Here is a 20,070-nt window from a genome sequence, read left to right on the forward strand (position 1 = left end):
GAAAACTATCACCCTCATCTTTCCGCTTCTTCTTATACTTATGAGTCAAAATTTAAATTTTCAAACTTAAATTTAGAGGGTTTCATCGAAGTTTATCGTTTAGACTTGGCTTTTAAACTACTAAGAATATGTATATAAATATTTTCTTCACAAACTATTATTATTATTATTGCAAATATGTCTCACCCGCTCTCTTCCGTCCTTCACTCGCCCCAAATTCTGACACATCCTCTCACCCTCCCCCTAAATTCGGACATGTAGTGATCACCGCCGACAGTTACTGGAGTTGAAGAAGCAGCTTACGGAAAGTGATGCATAAGTACAAGGTCGGAAATTTTACTAAAATTTGGACTTCGATTATCTGTCCTTATTTCTAATGTGTACCTATATCCAACGATATTTTAGAGAAAAGGCTCATGGCCCTGCTTTTTAGCAAACATAGATATATCCAACGATATGCCCCTGGCACGCTTGCTAAGCTGCTGTACACAAACCTTGATGAAGTATGAACATCTTGTGATGTGTCCCAAGTCTGAATGAGAATTAGGGCTTGTTTAGTTTGCAAAAAGTTTTTGCAAAAACATCAAATCAAGTTTTTTGACATTCATTTGAAGTATTAAACGTACTTTAGTTACAAAACAAATTTCAGATTTCGCCTGAAAACCGCGAGACGAATCATTAGTATACGTTAGTTACTTAGCACTTATGACTAATCACGTTCTAATTAAGTTTGAAAGATTTGTCTTACGATTTCCCGCATAACCGTGTAATTAGTTTTAATGTCCATGTATATTTCATGCTTCATTTAGATGTGCAAAGATTCGATGTGATATTTTTACAAAAAGTTTTTTTTAACTAAACTGGGCCTCGGACCGATGGGTTGCCTGGCATGGTCGCATCGAACGGAAGAAAATTGTATCCCTTCTAGAATATAAAAGGATAAAAAATTAAAGAATATATTTATAAACGAAAAATGATTTATGAACAAGATTTTTATATATGTATTTTTAGCTATCTAAATGCCAAGGATAAAAAATAAAATCTAGTGAAAAAAACTTTAAAAACCAAATTCGAATTTAAAGTTAAAAGATTAAATTTTGGCTTATATAAGCATAGGTGAAGAAGACGATGGTGAATGGTTTTTATGTTGTTTAGGTTACGTTAATAAGACATGAAAATATCTTCTTTTAGTAGGTGCGATGATTAATTTTTAAATTTTAAATAGATTAGATTTCTTTTTAAATATAAAATTATTGGAACGATCAAAACAACTGGAATCGTTATAGAAATGTTACACTGAGATAGAAAAATGAAATTCTAAAAACGCTCAAGTTTTGGAACATAGAAAGAGTACTCCAGTTGGTGTCAGAGTATGACTCAACCTCTTGATGATTAATTATATAAATCGTGTTGCAAAGAGTTTCCATCTATCCAGGAGTACATGATTAGCCGCATCGCATGCACGTACTCCAGCGAGCTCATGACCTAAGCATGCGGACGGCATTGACCGCATGAAGAAGAAAGCAGCGGCGGCGGCGGCAGTCGACGGCGCATTCCACGGCATGACAGACAAGGAGCTCGTCAACTGGTGAGAGAACTTCTTGGACCACAATATCGTGGCGACGGGAGATATTTTCTGCCGCTCGCTCTTGCGGGACGCCGCGGCGGATTACAAGCAGGCGGCGGCGCGGCGAGCCGCCGCCGAATGGGCGGAGGAGGATGAGGAGGGCGAAGATGGAGGGCATACGCCGGGGCCGTCCCTTTTCGAGCCGTCTTCCATGCCCTGGGCCCGGGAAGCCTCGCCGCCGCCGGAGCCCATGGTGGTGCTGTGCCTGCGCGCGCCGCCGTCGCCGCCAAAACACCTGCCTTTAAAGAGGCGGAAGAAGGGGGCGCTCTTGCGGGACGCTAGAGCGGCCGAGTACAAGCAGAAGCAGGACGCGGCCCGCCGCGCCGCCGCCACCGTCGTGGAGGACGACGGCGCCCATTCCAAGCCGTCTCCCCCGCCCCGGGAGGCCACGCCGCCGTCGGAGCCCACGCACAATGCTCCCGCCGCGGTGCGGTGCCTGCCCGCGCGCCACCTCCCCCGCGTCGCCGCCGCCGGGGAGGACGACGACGGCCACGACCAAGATCAAGGCCACCCGCCGCACAAGGGGTCCTTGGAGCCGTCTTCGTCCACGCCCCGGGAAGCCGCGCCGCCGCCGGCTGCGGAACCCACGCCCAATGCTCCAATGGTGGTGCTGTGCCTGCCCGCGGCGGCGGCGGCTGCAGGAGGCCCGAAATTGGCGGCGCCAACGGCGGCCATTAGCGTTCCGCAATGCAAGAAGAAGGCTCCCGTGGCGCCGCCGGTTCAGCCTGGGCTGCAGATGCCTGGCGCCGCATCTCGCCGGCGTCTTGCATCCGATCGTGTTCGATAGCACGCAAGGACAACGGCAACAATAGTTTTTGTTTTTCTTTTACTGTGTTTTTCTTATAAGATAAGAAGAGTATATATGTGGCAAATGTGCTTTTTTACAATCTCTTTTACCAAGTATTAATTGAAGACATAATTTACGGATTGGGATCTCTATGCAGTCGACTTTCCTCTTTCCTCTGTAACCACCACTGACATGTGAGCCCGGAAGATGTTTGGCCCACACATCAACAACGATGTTCTCTGCAGTCGACTGCAGAGGATCCGGTTCCGTAATATACATACTCTGTGTTTAGTTAAATCACCCTCAACAAATGAGGGCAAGAATCTATCTCCGACTCATATCTCTCATATCATTAGATTCTAATCACGTATATACCATATACATTGATCTGCAAATGAAAAATATATATACAAGATAGTGCCAGAAAGTCTTACGATGGATTCTTGTATTCAGTATACGAAAACATGTACCCCAGTTTGCTAAGATTATGAGAAAGGACAGGAATTGCATGAAGAATAACTGATGAAATGTAAATAAAGAACTGGTAGCACAAAGCATTTTGCCAAGAATACAACTACCAGCATGTAATTAAACTCATCTTATTTATGCACAGCGATGGCAATCTCTTGGTCACAGAGCATATGTGATCCGCAATCAAAACGAGAGCCATGAACGACACAGCAACAGAAGGGGATCCACCTTCCACGCACACAAATCGGCCACCAAGAAAGCTCGCTGCTACTTTGAGTCTTCAACCAACATGATCAATTCGATTGGCATCTGTCACAAGGCGCACACGAAGTCCCCGCTGTTCTCGATGTCGATGTCGTCGATATCGTCGATGTCGTCGAGATCCATGCTTCCCAGGCAGCCGAGCTGGCCAGCGCCGGCGAGCTTCATGGCGTCGCCCGGTTTCCGGGCCTCCTGGATGATCGCCATGACCTCCTCCAGGCTCTGCGACGGCGTGTTCATGTCTGCCAGCTGCATGCTCCTCTGGTACTCGTCAGTCATCTCGATGGGCAGGTTCTTGAGGAACCATGGGTGGTTCTTGATCTCTGGAATGGTTATCCTCTGTACAAGACGAAGTATGAATGTGTGGATGTAATGTCAGAAAGCCTGAGATGAAGATTTGTCACTAAGCTACAAGGTGAATTATGTGATGACAAGAATCACCTGCTCAGGATTTCCAACGAAAATCCGGGACAGGAGATGCCTGCACTCCGCTGAGACTCGAACATAGTCTGGAATTGAATACTGTACACTGAGTATCCGCTGAAAAAGATGTTAATGAGATCAGACTGAGTAGGATGAGTCAGAAATATATCAAAAGGCACAGTTAACAGGAGAATGGGCTATCTAGTATGTCTGCATTTACTCACAGTGATCGTCTTGCGAAAGTTCTTGGGGTCATCAGGATCCTCAAAAGGATATGCACCGACAAGCATCACATACAGTGTTACACCGCAAGACCAAACATCAGCAACCTAAGAATGCGCGTAATTGTGTTTTAATAGTTCAGTCGTGGAAATTGAGAGTTTTCTCAGATTGAGTTGTTTTATATGGTACTAAGACATTATGTAGTACTGGTACCTCCAAAATTGATAATTTTGGTACCTCTCATTTCCAAGGATCATAAAGAAACTCATTCAAATCATGCAGTAACAAAACAAAATTACCTTCCCATCATACTCTTTTCTAGAGAGGACCTCTGGAGCAATGTAAGCTGGCGTGCCAACAGTTGATTTCGGTTGAGAGTGCAGAACAGAAGACTGGAAACGAACAAAAGAAAGGTTCAAAGTGGGTTGGGTACTAATTTTAGGTGATAAAAAATGTGATCTGAGGATGTTATCTGAACCAATAATACCTTGGAGTAACCAAAATCACAAATCTTAAGCCGAGGCGCGACACTCCCATCCAAGAGAGTATTTTCAAGTTTCAAATCTCTATGGCATACTTGCTGCAGGAAGAAAAGACAAGGAATCATGTGAGCAATGACCTACATGCGAGCTGATATATTCAAGTCAAGTAGTCATGGTGTACCATAGAATGACAATAGCTCACTCCAGAAATCAGTTGTTGGAAGAAGAACCTTGCCTATTGAGGACAATGAATAAATTGTCAATATAATGGCCTACATAAGAGAGTCCCAAAGATTACGGCGAATATTCTCTACCTCATCCTCACTGAATCTTCCCGCGTTGCAAATTCTTTCAAATAGCTCACCACCAGAAGCATATTCCATAACTATTGCCAAATGTGTGGGAGTTAGCACAACCTGAAAACTAAGGACTACTTTAATTTTTCAATCTGGATACAATGCATGTTCGAATGTTAAACATTGACAGACAGTCAAATACAGGTGGTTAACCATAAATGCAAATAAAGAGTTATGTAAACTGTTAGCAACATTCACAAGGATAGCTTTATTCTAAAAGCACTGCTTGACAAATGTTGGAAGAAAAATGCCAAAAATAACCTAAAATAGCTAATAAGCTACAATTCCTCTGCAGCACACTCCTAATGTCCTACATTTGGAGTAGGAGTCACTAGCATATAGGTCTAAGAGTAGGTTAGGCCCACATGTTAGCCAATAGTACCGCAGAGGATCCCGTTCCACCTAGCCTTGATAACAGCTGTAGATACAGGAAAAAGGTAGCAACAGAAAACAGACCTTGGGCAACCTTAATAAAAATCAACCTCCCTTTATTAACACAGAACACAGACAGTACGAAGACAGAGTTAACCTGACAAACATGACTCAACAATTAAATGCCAGATGCCAGTAAAGTTAGTCCCCAGGAAATAGTGTATAACAGTTTGTAAACAACTTGGTTTTTTAATGGCTCCTAAATGACTACTGTTTTTATTTGTGCACACTGTATAAACATGCTCATTTTCCCCGCTCAAAACGAATCTGTGCAATTAGCCTGCTAGTCTACCCGTAGAAAAATATACTACCAAGGTCCATGCAAACATGCACATTAAAGTGAGCAGCGTATTTGAAGTTAAAGAGAACTCAAAATTGAAAAAGAGCATAACAGGGTTACAAGGGTGAAAACAGTGAGATTCAACGGATAGAAGTCACCATCAAAAGAGTCCTTCTAAATGATGCAACTAAGGACTTGTTTAGTTCCCAAATTTTTTTTCCAAAAACATCCCATCGAATTTTTGGACACCTAAATAAAGCATTAAACATATATGAACTAAAAAACTAATTGACAGTTATGGAAGAAATCTTGAGACGAATCTTTTGAGCCTAATTAGCCCATGATTAGCCATAAGTGCTACAGTAACCAACATGTGCTAATGACGGATTAATTAGGCTCAAAAGATTCGTCTCGCGGTTTCTAGGCTAGCTGTGAAATTCGTTTTTTCATTCGTGTCCGAAAACCCCTTCCGACATTCGATCAAACATTTGACGTGACACTTCTCCTAAAAATTTTCTTAATCTAAACAACACCTAAACTTTCACGTTACTATATTCCATTTGTCCTCCTATAAACATAGAGGCGTGGCGGAATATAGATAGCTATCACTTTCTATCTGTAAAAGACTTTCCCGAAAAGAGCAGAAACAAGCATAACACTCAATTCAACTAGAGATTATATTACAAATAGTACTTTCCTAGAGGCCCAAGAGATTACCTCCTTGAATCGGATTATATTTGGATGCTTCAGTGATCGGTGATTCATAATCTCCCTTTGAACATGCTCATCAATCTACGTAACAATAACTAGATCAGGTGTTAACTAACTAACCAAAGAAACTCAAGGTTTGACACAAAAGGCACTTGGAGAACCGTATTTTTTTGGATTTGATACATAAAGATTACTATTACAAACAGAAGCAGCTTGAACAAAATTACAGAACCAAAATACAATGAGAAGATAATCAGCCCGAGATAAATGGAAAGCAACTATTAAACGAGGAAGAGGAAAAGGTAAAGGACAGCAAAGCAAAAGTAACAGTAGAGGTATTAATGAACTAATAAAGGACGAGTGACGTGTATACACAGCTACTGAAAACGCTGGAAACATCCAACAAATCCGAAGTGAACTAACAAATGTTTGTTGGATGTTTCTAGCGTTTTAACGGCTGCAGATTTGAGTATACAAGGCAGCAAGCTAAAAGGGGATTAAAAAAATAATGAAGTCGATGGAAATTTGCGGCATGGTAATGCTAATAGCCAATGCTTCGCGCAATAACTAATTCACTCATTGTAGAATAGTTCGGTTCTGCTAGCTTGTTTGAAGCAAATATCACTGATAAGAGTTCGTCACGTGTATAAGAGCCAGGGACCATATATATAGTCAAAGCGATTGACCAGTCAATTGGGTCGCAAACTTTCTACCTAACAAAGCTACCCCGGCATTTTGGGATATATTTTATCCCTTTACGAGACGCAATTACAAAACTAAGGGCCCTTTTAATCACAGAAATAAAAAAACAGAAGAATAGAAAAAATACAGGACTCTGACAGAAACATATACGTAAAACAGAGAATTGCAAAATACAGTAAAAATATAGAAATGACCGTTTGATTGTACCATATGAAAAACATAGGAATTTGAGGGTGTCTTAGAGTCATGAGAAGAAAAAAACATACCTCATGTTTATTTTCCTCTAAAATGTCTATAGGATTGCCTAATCCATAGAAATTTTAAAGAAAATGGTAGGATGTAATGCTTTGTTTCAAAGGCTCTCATAGGAATTTTTTTTCATAAGATTAAAATCCTCTAAACTTTCTATGTTTTTTCTATGAATCAAAGGGGCCTAAAAAGATTAAATGCACGGGCTTCGAACCAATGAACTGCACTAAAAGATGAAGCACAAATGCAATATCGTACAAAACTAGAGCTAAAAATCCTTCTCTTCTTTGGTGGAAAAGAAAACTCATGCGGAAGCAGGGTGCGAAAACCACAGCGCGCTCCAATGGCAAGAACCATTTCGAGTGTTGCACTAGGAATTATAGGAGTAAGATTAGCGCCGAACAGATTACAGATCGCCGCAAAGCATACTAAAAAAAGAAAAAGGAGAGAGAGAGAGAGAGAGATGAAATCGTTGGCCGGGAGCTGAGGTGAGGCCCCCATGACCATGAGCTTTGATTAGTTTACTACCTTGAGGCCCCTCTCGATGAACTTGACGGCGAAGAGCTCCTTGGTGGCGACGTCCCGGACCAGCTTGGCCACCCCGAAGTTCCCGGAGCCGATGTCCCTGATCACCTCGTACCGCTCCATCCCTCCCCCGCCGCCGCCGCCGCTTCTTGGCCGCTCGCGTCGCACGCAGCCAGCGCCCTCGATCGCCCGCCGGGATGGATGGGGGTAAAACCAGAACCTCGAGGAGGAGGAGGTGGTGATCGGAGCGGAGCAGGGGATGGAGAGGGTGAGGTTGAGGCGGGGGGGGGGGGGGGGGGGGGAGGGAGGGAAGGAGACGTCTCGTCCCGGGGACTGGGGTTGTAGGCGGCAGCCCCGACCATGTGTCGCCGTGGGTGCCGTTCGAGGGGTCGCCGTGTATAGTATATAAAAATTAGTCGTGGAAACGGGAGACGCGCCGCAACGGGAGAGGAGAGGAGAGGAGAGGAGAGGACGTCATCATCCGTACGTACCACCGCTGAAATTATACCCGTACCCTTGGAAATAGTATACCAGTAGCCGCTGACTATGGGAGGAGCGTAGGGTTGTGCAAACAGCGTAATTCTAAACTACAATTACTAATTACTAATTTATGAATATAAGTTTTATATAAATATTCTTACCTATCTGGAAAACCAGGCCGGAACATAAAGTGTTGTGAAACAAATCTAAAATCTACTTTAAATAATTCAAATTTTTGCTTACTAAGCAAACTGCTCGTGCATTGCAACGAGATTTTATTCAGAAGATAGCATTAACATCCTATTAATATTATTTTTTCACATATATCATCTTTACATTACTAAATATATTTGTTAATGATATGTCGGTTTTTATTAAGATCCACCATTATTTAAAATACATTTATGTTTGAACATATCTCTCTTTCATAAAAGTCAATAACATGTTTGAAAATATCATTAACATCTTATTAACATTATCTTTTAAATATATTATATTTAAATTATTAAATATATTTGTTATTGATATGTGGATTGACATATAATAACAAATATATTTAGTAATTTATTAATATCCACCATTATTTAAAAAACATTCATGTTTGAACATGTTTAGAGCTATCTCTTTCATAAAAGTCAATAGTATTTGTTTTATATTTTCTATATTCTTCCTATAGACTTATAGTTGAGTTACAGTACTATCTCTTAGTATTCTCAAAAGACTTTATTATTAACTACTCTTCTTTATCAAACAAAGACTACACTTTTGAGCAATTACATTTGGATTTGGTAAATAAAAGATAAGTATTGCAATTTAAAAAGGTGAGAGATAATGCATTGAGATTAGAAAAAAATGAAGTATATTTTACTCTTTATAACTTTATATAGTATATCAGAGACAGTGTACAGATAAATCTTTTTTTGGGATGGTGAGAGTACTTCACGAGTAAGATTACGAGCGTTGTTTCACTCATAAGATTACGAGTGAAACCATATATTAGTAATTGAAAAATATTTTTAGGTAAAACATTTGAATACGTATTGTGATAGTCCGAAGGGAAAATATTGTAAAAAAAGAAGCTAAGATTGAAAACATTAAAATAAGTTTCAAAAATAAGTTCTAAATTTTGAATTTTGACTTTTGCTTGTAAGTATTGCCATGAGGAGGCACGGTGTGAGGTAAGGACGATATAATTTCCAGGGGGGTAGATTAAAAGACAGTATGTATAGTAGCAAAAAACTTTGTTATATGTATTTTCAAAATTTTATAGTGCTAATAATGTGGTGATCAAAATTTAAACATGAATTGTTTTTTGTGATAATTATATTAAATATTTCATCATCATTTTATAAAATAACCGTGATACAGAGAGACATCAACGTAAAGTCAGGTGATGGTCGAATTAAACTCGGTAGGATTCAAATTTGAATTTAATAGGGAAAAATCATAATACCTTGATTACAACTATCTATTGATTGTGGTAATAAATATTTGCAAACATTTTTAAATTAAAAACGACATAAAAATAATTAAAGTATATCTTCAAATGAATGTTTATTGTTTACCTTAGCCTACTCCTTCGGCTGTACTCTCTCCATCTCATAATATAAGTCGTAACTATCACTAACATAAAGATCAATAAAAAGTTATAATCATCATCTTGCTTAAATTACCTAGATGCATGTAATGTGGTTAGACGTTTATAAATCAAATTTAAAGAAAAAGATATGCGCTAGTTAATGCATGCTTGCATGTACGACTTATACCACGTGACAGAAAAAATAGTTATGTCTTATATTATAGGGCGTAAAAATATATAGTAAGACTTTCAATTCTGGTTCAAATGTATTTATTAATGTCTATGGTTTGTATAGATGATTATATGCATTAGTATTCATGTAAATGAACGTTTTAGTGTGGAAGAACAAATAGAGTATTTGTGATCTTCATCCAGCAATCACATTCGTGGAGGCTTCAAGCCTTCAACTAAGCAAGATTTTTCTTAATGATATGAAAGTTACGCGCAAACTATTCCACATGTACAAATTCACAACTACACATTCTAACTTCGCTCAAAGAGACGAAGGGTTAGCTGTAAGCCGATAATTATCTGACATCACTAAAACCTTATTATAAACATATCAATTTGTGTATAATGGATTCTAGCGGATCCCCTGGAGCACGATCTTTAAGACTTTAAGCTAAATAAAGCTCACCCAAATTGGTGCTTAGAAAATTATATATCCATTGGACGAGATGATGACACATCTCGAGATCTTGGAATCGCAGAAGAAAAATAAAAGATAATAACTGTATGCCATCACTCCAGACCATGAGAAGCAAAAGAGGACTTTCTGTATTTGATTTTTAAAAGAAGAATGTCGATCTCTTGCATGTGGGAAGAAAAAAGAGGCCTTCCTTCGATTAGTAAAACCTGACCAAATACGAATATAAAATTCGATGCTTACTTTTACAATGCGTATATGTTTCAGATTTCTTTTATATCCTCTAAAAAAGATTTCTAGAGTACTCTATGGTTTTACAGTTTAGTACTCAACTTTTTTAATATTAAAAACTAGTTAAATATATTGATATCTACGTGTAAATTCAAATTAAAGTGATCATTTCATATTAAAAAAATTTGATAATATAAAAAACCTGTAGCAAAGCATGAGTATTTAACTAGTTTCAGATCTCGATAAGCCATGAAGGAGAACCGACACGATGGATGGCTCGACACCTCGTATCTGAGGGCCAAGAGGATCAAGAAAAATCAGCGGTGCAAGTAAGCCCGCGTTGTTTTGGTCGAGATTAATTTTTTCCGCATGAACGTTTTTAACGGCTAGACACTATATTGTTTCAAAAATATTTATATAAGAGTTCATCTTCTCACTTTTTAGAGTTAAATAGCTATGAAAAAAGATAATATTTTATTTTTTTCCAACTAAAAGAACACAGCTAGGATATCACATTGGTCAAGTTATATTAAGATAGTGAGATAGTATACATTAATTCTTCTCATAAATTATAAATTATTAAATGTCAACTTGTCTAGGATGGTCAGTAGTAAACCAGCGAGGCTACGTACTATTAGGCCCATTTAGTTCCCGAAATAAAAACTTTTGAGTGTCATATCGGATGTTTAACTGGATGTTAGAAGTTTTCGGATACGAATGAATAAATAAATTTCATAGCTTGCCTAGAAACCGCGAGACGGATATTTTGAGCCTAATTAATTCGTCATTAGCATATGTGGGTCACTGTAGCACTTATGACTAATCATAGAATAATTAGGCTCAAAAGATTAGTCTCGCAATTTCTCCCCTAATTGTACAATTAGTTTTTTGTTTTATTTATATTTAATGCTCTATTTAGGGGGGTGTTGTTGATGCTGAAAATAACAATCAACGGTCACACACGTAGGCCTATGAGTCAATCTTAGACAGCTCCAGTGCAGGACCTAAATCTTAGGATGCGCGGGCGTGCCAGTCAGTTTGATCCTGCAACTGAGAAGATAAACAGTAAAACAAGCCGATCGGCTATCGAGCCGATAGGTAACTAATAATCCAGCCGATCAGTTGTTGACGTTGTAATGGTTAGCCGATAGAATAAATGATCGGTTGTAAAAAGCTTGGATCGGCTAGAAACTTGATATAAGTATAATTGAATTAAATATTAGACCAACGTAATCCGCCAAGTTACTTATTAATCTTAGTCAATCGGACAAGCCCCTATAACCAGATCGAACCAGACGTACAGAATTGGACTTAACCAAGACAGTATGTAGTCGAGCACGATATAATTATAGAAAACATGAAGATTGATAAGGCTAATAAATAAACCGACGAGTTATTTGGAATAGACAATAAATCATATGTTACGATCGGCTAAAACCTATTTGTATGTAATTCTCATAAACCGATGCAACATAAATAACTGTCGATCTAACTAAATCAAGACGATTGGTATAGAAATAGTGCAATAAAGTAATCGGCTACTCTATTGATGTAAATATGATGAGCATGTAGATCGGCAAAAATCATCGGCTGGAGACGACGGACAAACAACTAAGATCTTTAAAATACGTAGCATAGATTGTTAAGAATAATCATAGAAGATCGGACCCAACCGAGACAGTTCAAGATTAAACCTAGCAATGTCAAGATAGATACTAAACAGATCTAGATTGCTATCAAGCCAATGAGCCGATGACTGGTAACTTATCGGCTGGTACTCCGATAAAACAATGAACAAAATACATCGATCTGATATAAACCATCTGACAAATGCAATCTACTAGATCGGACCGAACCGAGACAGTACTAGATTGGATATGGCAAAACGTCGAATATCAAACCAACATAGATCGCCCAAAGTGGTCGACCAGATCACCTCAAAACACGAAAGTGCTCTAAGATTAAACTGATACGATAACTAGCAATCACACAACTAGATTAGAAGATCAGATCGAACCGAGACAGTTCTAATCTAGCCGATGCGATTACCGTGGCTCGGCGGAACAATCGACTTACCCCTCCGCTAGAGATCGAAGCGATGCAGCCCCGCGTCAGGTGCCAAGTTCCGCCGAAGGAAACCTCGGAAGAGGATGGCGATGCGCCGAAAGAAGTTGATCTAATTGATATAGATGATTTACAATGAGCCGGGCATACATATTTATAACCCCGGGTGGATGCTAATCCGTGTCGGACTCGACTCCTAATAGATAAAAAGAAATAACAAATTCTATCTCTAACACGACACAGTTTCTAATAGATAAAAGAAAACAAACAAGTCCCGATCGGACTCTAATCTCTTAGAGATAAAATCCTAACTAACTGTAACAACTAGATAAAATTACGCCGCCAACCTTGTTGAATTCGAACTCGTCCGGATAAAATTTCTATCGGCGATTCCATCTTTGCTTATCCGAATCCAATACGGAAATTTACCAAATTTTAGTGTTAACAGGTGTTTAGATGAGGCTAAATTTTTTTAGCCCATGTCACATCGGATGTTTAGACACTTATTATAAATATTAAAACATAGACTAATTATAAAACTAATTACAGAAATGAGAGGTAATTCGCGTGACAAATTTTTTAAGCCTAATTAATCCATAATTAGCAATTGTTTACTGTAGCATCACATAGGTTAATCATGGATTAATTAGGCTCAATAGATTCGTCTTGCGAATTAGTCCAAGATTATGGATGAGTTTTATTAATAGCTACGTTTAATATTTATAACAAGTGTCAAACATCTGATGTGACATAGGGCTAAAGAAGTTTTAGCTCTTTCCAAACACCACATGAGGTGTCTAAAGATTCGATATGATGTTTTTGTGAAAAAAAATGTGGGAACTAAATGTGCCCTTACTCTCCTGTCATGCTAACTAAAGAGATATTTCACGGTCACACATACAGCACATGTCCAATGTCAACTTCCTCACTGGTACATTGGAAGGAAAAAAATGAGACCGTGTACAGTACTTGCACTCTCGTTATGTTTATTTTTATATGCTAAAATTTAAATTTTAGTATTAAATTTACAGTTGATTGTATGGTTATTTATTCTAGTTTATCTTTTAATATTTGTTTTTATATATGAACACTTATATAAAAGTATAACTCATAAATTATTTTTTATAAATGTAGCGTTTGCCATTTTATAAAAAAGATGAATAATCATCCCCTTGCTCATCCAAAACCAAAAATAAAGAAGAAATGAACTACAGCCACGACTGCTGACTGCCCTGCATGCGCAGCATGTGCGTCAATTGTTGCTTGCCATCGGCGTTTCTGCGTGTTCTTTTTGAGATACAGGAGTGAAAATGACAAAAAAAAAACGGATTGATATGATGTATAGCTTGGTTGATTAGAAAGTAATCGTAAAATATAAAACATAATTACATTCTACAAGCTTCATTTTATATTGTAAGACTTTCTATCTTTATCTAAATTTATCAATGGATGAATATAATTTTTATATATATCTAGATTTATTAGCATCTATATGAATCTAGACAAGAGTAGAAGTCTTGCATTACGAAACAGAGAGAGTACATAACTAAAACATAAAAAGTTAGAAACTCGTTTGCACTTTTACTGAACTGTGTTCCACCAACCGTGAATTTTCGTAGCGGTTTCACCTCGTGTAGCATGGTTGGTTTTTTGTGTGACAAAACTCAATTGAGAACCATGCAAAAATTTAGACTGCCGCATAAAACTTAATAGAATCCGATTAAAATTTTAAATGGCTTTCAAGAATTCAAAATTCAAAACAGTAAAATTTCCATCTTGTTTTTTGCTTTTTCTTTTTGCCGACATGCACCGCATATGCCGACATGCGCAGGCAAAAAAATTGTTATTGCCGTTCGCCGCCGTACGTGCGCGTCGTCTGCCATCGATACCGGAAAATCGCTGCACGCCGCTCCGATCCTTAGAGTATGTACAGTAAGCTATAAACCAACTATAAAAGAGAGAAGAGAGGTAGGCTGCTAATTTATAGTCAGTTGCACAAGAACTCTAAAACAAGATGTGTGTATGACATGTAGGACCATGTATTAATGTTTTGTAGATAACTATTATATGAATTAACTATTAAATTAGCTATAGATGAATTAGAGTTAGTAGCGCAGCGTGTCGGGAGTGCGGCCGTGCAGGTGTGGGTGCGTGGTGCGTGTTCGTTATAGTGTATGGGTCTGATTTGGAATTAACGTGCACGCGATATGCTGGAGCCGATAGAGGATTCGAGGGCGTGTTTTGCACCGTCCTGCCTCCAGCTCCCATCTCTTTTACAGTATAGTCAACTACTAGCTTTAAATTATCTATAGTTAATTTAATAGATAATTTATATAATAGCTACCTAAAAACATATAATACAACAACATTAATATTTGATCTCACCGGTCATTTATACATTGTCTCTTGGAGTTCGTGTTGCAACTGGCTATAAGAGCAGGTACAATATCAGACTATAAGCCAACTATAATATATTTTAAGAAGATAAGAGAGGAGAGCGAAGAGCAGTGAGCTACAAATTTGTAGCCAGCTGCAGCACGAACTTAAAGACAAAGTGTGTGTATGATATGTGAGACATGGTAGTATATGTTTTGTAGGTAACTATTATATGAATTGACTATTAGATTAACTATATATAAATTAGAGCTAGTAGTTGACTATACTATTGAACTTGCTCTAAGGCCCTATTTAGAGTTTTGCCATTTTGAAGCACTTTTTGCAAAATGGATTTAAACACTAGGGTAGAAAAATGATAACTTTGTATTTGACATTTGGCAGTCTGGACTAGCAAATTTTTCCCAAAAGTGCATAGGGACGCGGACCACCGCTCACGGACGCGCAACTTTTAAAAAAAATGACAACTTTTGCATGCTCTAAACACCATCTTGCAAAATGCAGTACCAAAACTTTTGTCATTTGCTATTCCAAATGCCTCTAAATAGGGACTAAATCTATAGCTTATTTCTCTTTTCTTTTCTCTCTTATCTTCTTAAAATAAAACATGTTTATATAGCTAAGTGGCTTATAGTCTGATATTGTACACGCTCTAAGCGGTTTAAACTCGGTTTAACCACCCACACGGCGACGCGTGCTGTCACGGAGAGAGCACTTTCGCCATTTCGGCCCAACAGCAGAGGCTGTCATTTGGGCCCGGATATAATTTTGGGCCCATTTTCTCTCTCGGCCCGGCCTACCAACCGGCCCGCCCACCACCCACCTACTCTCTCCTCTTCTTTATCGCCTCGCTGCTCCTGCGTCGTCTCGTCCCCCCTCCCACTCCCCCGCAGCCGCCACTTCTAGAAGCTTCCACGCTACTGCCGCCGCTGCGCCCGCGCCCATGGCCGCCGAACCCAAGGCACCGTCCCTCGCCGAGGTAAGCGGAATTCCCCCCTGCCTGCCACCCCCTTGCGATCGCGACGTGCTTTCCTTTTTGATTTTTTTTTTTGTTTTCACGTTTGGTGATTCGGTAGATCTAAGCACGCGTTTAGCGTCTCCCAGATCTGCGCATGCCTCCGTCTCCTCTCGTGAGATGATGATAGCTTGGTCGGTAGGCTGGCCCTGAGGTAGTAGGAGGGTTTCTGGATGGCTCAACCTCCTGGTTTGGAATTTCGGGTTGGGGCCGGCCCTGCACCTGATTGTAATATACTCGTTGCGTGGTGGTGATGAGGTTCGAAATTTTCATCCGCGGTTTGGGTAACCTTTGTTGGTTCATGGAGGTTTGGGTAATGTGGTAGATTTCAGGATGAAAACCTGAAATGTGATGGGATTAGAAGGATTTGTTGTCGTAGAGAAGTGGTGGTTCGTGTTGTTTATTATTCTAGAAGAGTAAGGAATTTTGCAAGATTGTGTGATAGGATTTCTGCAATAGCTGAACAGTATACTCTCCCTGTTTCTAAATATTTGATACTATTGACTGCGGCACTACGCTGTCACAATATTATCAACTATCTTTTATCAATAGTTTTTTGAATGATCAAATAAATATAATGTTATTTAAACACATAGAAATGCAAGCCATATTACTTTCACTTAATATAACTGAACAATATACAAGTGATCAGTATTCAGAGTTTGAATAGCTGCAGTCAATGGTGTCAAGTATTTAGAAATGGAGGGAGTAGAAACTTTTCAAGAGATTAGATATTGTAGCTGAGGTTTTGTAGGTATTCAGGGCCAAATATGTCTCGTTGTATCATGTATGGCTAGGATTCTGCCACATGGAAAGCGACTATTGGTCTAATCTATAAAAATAAGACCAACACGGGATATTTTCTGTGTGGTAAGAACCTAGTCTTACATAAAAATCTTTAAATATGCAGTAGCTTATTAGAAAGCATCTATTTTCTAGAATAGATTCCGACTTCTTACCGAGAGTTATCAGTTATGTACCATAATTAAATTCTGAATAATTTCAACATGTTTCAAAAAACATGATTTAATGCTTCTCAACATATCTGTTATGTTACGGTCTATGGAGCTTGATTTCTCGTGCTGTTCTTCTAGTTTAAACTGCAATGAAGGATAAAAGTCTGTATGTTGCATTAAAAAAAAACCTATTCGCTTAGGAAAAGAGGACATTATTGTATGTTTCAACAAATTTTGGGTCAGTGGTTTTCTGGACCTGTTAAGAATGATTGGGAATATCACATATGTGAAGTATGGTTAGGTGTTCACACAGTTCCATTTTATAAAATAGTGCATGGTAGTGGTTACTAACATTTTAGAACAGTTAGGTGTTTAGCACATGTCCATCTTTTGAGATAGGATTTAATTCAAGTTAATAAGGTTTTCAAAATAAGAAAAAACTCCCAATAGCCATGCCTGCATATTTTTTCTTGAATAGAAGTATATGTGCCTTTTGTGTTCAGATGAGGTGATCACATTTCCATTTCATTATTTGATTAATATGTAATATATTGGTCCTTATGCTATTGATCTTTGGCAATCTAGAATTTTTTGAACTCAACTTTTATTTGCAGGAATATTCACTTCCACCACAGGAAGCCCCAGTTGAAAAGGCAGTCGAGGATAAGCCCCAGGAGGCTGAAAGTATTCCTGTAACGAATGATGAAACCCCTCAACCTGATGAGACTGAAACAGCTGTGGAAGTGAACTCTGAAACTTCGGAGGCTGCTGACAAGTCAGAAGCAGAAGAAACCAACCCTGCAGCAGAGGAAACAACGGAAACTGCTGAGGAAGAGACTGAGGAGAAACCAGAGATTAAGGTCTCCAACTTTTTTTTAAAAAAAGTTTGAATGTTAGTTATAACAAATTAATGATTAGTACTAAGCATGTTTTAATGTACAGATTGAAACAGCTCCAGCAGATTTCCGTTTCCCGACAACAAATCAAACAAGGCACTGTTTCACACGCTATGTTGAGTATCACAGGTATGGCTATACTTTGACGAGAATTGAGTTCATTTATTGGTTTACTGTTTTGAAGAAAAGCCATTGGTTTAATTGTGTTGGTTATCATTAATTCTGTTTGTCTTCTCAGGTGCGTAGCTGCGAAAGGGGAGGATGCTCCTGAATGTGATAAATTTGCAAAATACTATCGATCTCTTTGCCCAGGTGAATGGGTATGTATTTCCATCTTTTAGCTCATCTTTTTTTAACGTTACTTTCAGCACTTTAATCTCTTCTTTCTTCCTTCTGTTCTGGTAAGTTAAATAGGTATTCATGTGATGTGTGTAGCTTCTGTAATATTCATTACGTTTTTTGTGTCCAATTTAGTATCATCGTAACAGTGTTGAGAGATACTGTTGCCTTAGCTACATTAAATTTTTTAGTTGGTGAATTTGTTGATTGGTTTCACACCAATCCCCTCTTATTTCTTTTTTAAAAAAAACAATGGCAATATGTGTCGGCCCTTGATCACTCCATGGGTCTGTGATATCCCATCTGGCCAACTTTTTTATAAAAAATGTCAAAAAATCTATATTATATGGTCCGTGAAAGAAAAGGCAATTTCTGAATTCCCATCACAATGCATGTTCATGATCACTGCTAGTTTTTAAAATGGTTATTTAGATATATATGACCCTGCTTGAATAACCATTTTTAAAGATTATGAAAAATTTGTGGTGGCCAAGTTAACCTGGTTCTGTAGTGGTTTAGCTATCAACCCACAATTTATTAAGGACCAATGGCAATGAAGTTTGGTCACCTCATAATAGTTGCGTTAATTGGTTATTTGGATATGTTGATTATCTCCTGATATATGTTATGGCTAACCTGTGGCTGTGGATGTGATGATCAATTTGGCCATACACACCATAGCGAATGCCAATGGCCAATTCAGATTTTACGCGCCAACCTCTGGCAAATTTCAAACACAATTTGGTGACTCAGTACTTTTATATCAAGAAAGATATCAGCTACACTTTGTTGCTTCTGATAATTTAGATGGTGACATATTTCTCAGTGTTCTATGTCAGCCTTCTTCCCAGCGATTGCTTTTACTGTCTTATGTGGGGGCACAACTACATTTATGTGTCAATAACCTATATAGATGTATGATTTATTCTGCATGAATACTATTGTTTGCACAAGTCGTTCTGTGCATGGGTTTAAAATAGAAGCAAATCGATGCAGCTCTTTAACTTGAACACATGCAACCATAATTGGATCCATAGTTACTTTGCTGACATCGTTTAATCAGACCATAGCACTACCACTAATAACTTTGAGGTCCTGATTGTGTTTGCACAACTATTTAATCCTATCCACCTTGACACCATTATTGTTTTTGGTTTGCAGGTTGAGCGTTGGAACGAGCAACGGGAAAACGGCACCTTCCCTGGACCTCTGTAAGCATGTGCAAAGGGGAGAAGCTACGTTGTTGTCCAAGCTCTCTTCGTTGGTAACAGGCGACATGTTATCAGAATCGAAGGGATCACCCTGTTTTTTTGGAGAGATTTAAAAATAAGAGATTTCCTTTTTGATGTGAAGCATATTATCTTCTGACTCCACCTAAACGATCATCCCCAGCATTGCTGAGGAACTCACATCACAACTATAATCTTGACATGACTGTTTTGTCAGGAGAATGTGGTTGCTCGCTTGGGAAAATGTGTTGACATAAATCTCAAGTTCAAACCGTTTCTCATCTTTGCTACTTCTATAATGCAGTACGTTCATGTCACATGACCACGTTGGTAAGCTGTGTGTCAAGGTAGTAATGTTCCTTCGTCCCAAAATGTATGGTTTTGGCTAATTCGTCTCAAAATTTCCAACATCTCTTATATACTGGGCCGGAGGCGGTAGCATACATCTATTTATGTTGTCTACCGCTGCCCTCTGCATGAGGCAATTCAACCAAGTCACCAACTGTCAGCCTGGTTGTGCTCAATGCCATGGTGGTCCGTGTGGTGGAGTGGCGTACCAACCCAGTCACTCCCAGGCAGGTTTTGTCGGATCATGTTAAGTCTGGATATATTGGTATAGAGATTGCATTATTACTCTTTAATAGCAGAAGTTTGTGCAAATCCTGTGCTCCAAATAGACAAAAGGAAAATGTTTCAAACTAATGTTGAACTGA

The 20,070-nt window shown here is 38.8% G+C and overlaps 2 protein-coding genes across 2 annotated transcripts; one reads left to right on the forward strand and one right to left on the reverse strand.

The window, feature by feature from the left end:
- Window positions 1–2,808: 2,808 nt before the first annotated feature.
- LOC102710002 (serine/threonine-protein kinase SAPK1) lies at window positions 2,809–7,803 on the reverse strand. The gene is made up of 9 exons (XM_006650091.3): window positions 7,532–7,803; window positions 6,059–6,133; window positions 4,588–4,689; window positions 4,455–4,508; window positions 4,279–4,371; window positions 4,091–4,183; window positions 3,794–3,898; window positions 3,588–3,686; window positions 2,809–3,485 (listed from the first exon to the last, which is right to left on the reverse strand). Exons 1-9 carry the CDS (start codon window positions 7,649–7,651, stop codon window positions 3,198–3,200), a joined length of 1,029 nt encoding a protein of 342 aa, XP_006650154.2. The 5' UTR covers window positions 7,652–7,803; the 3' UTR covers window positions 2,809–3,197.
- A 7,965-nt stretch (window positions 7,804–15,768) lies between these two features.
- LOC102710283 (cytochrome c oxidase subunit 6b-1-like) lies at window positions 15,769–19,674 on the forward strand. The gene is made up of 5 exons (XM_006650092.2): window positions 15,769–15,901; window positions 17,508–17,753; window positions 17,836–17,918; window positions 18,028–18,109; window positions 19,290–19,674. Exons 1-5 carry the CDS (start codon window positions 15,866–15,868, stop codon window positions 19,341–19,343), a joined length of 501 nt encoding a protein of 166 aa, XP_006650155.1. The 5' UTR covers window positions 15,769–15,865; the 3' UTR covers window positions 19,344–19,674.
- Window positions 19,675–20,070: the final 396 nt, after the last annotated feature.

This window comes from Oryza brachyantha, chromosome 3, assembly GCF_000231095.2.
Source record: "Oryza brachyantha chromosome 3, ObraRS2, whole genome shotgun sequence".
In the NCBI taxonomy this organism is placed as follows: domain Eukaryota; kingdom Viridiplantae; phylum Streptophyta; class Magnoliopsida; order Poales; family Poaceae; genus Oryza; species Oryza brachyantha.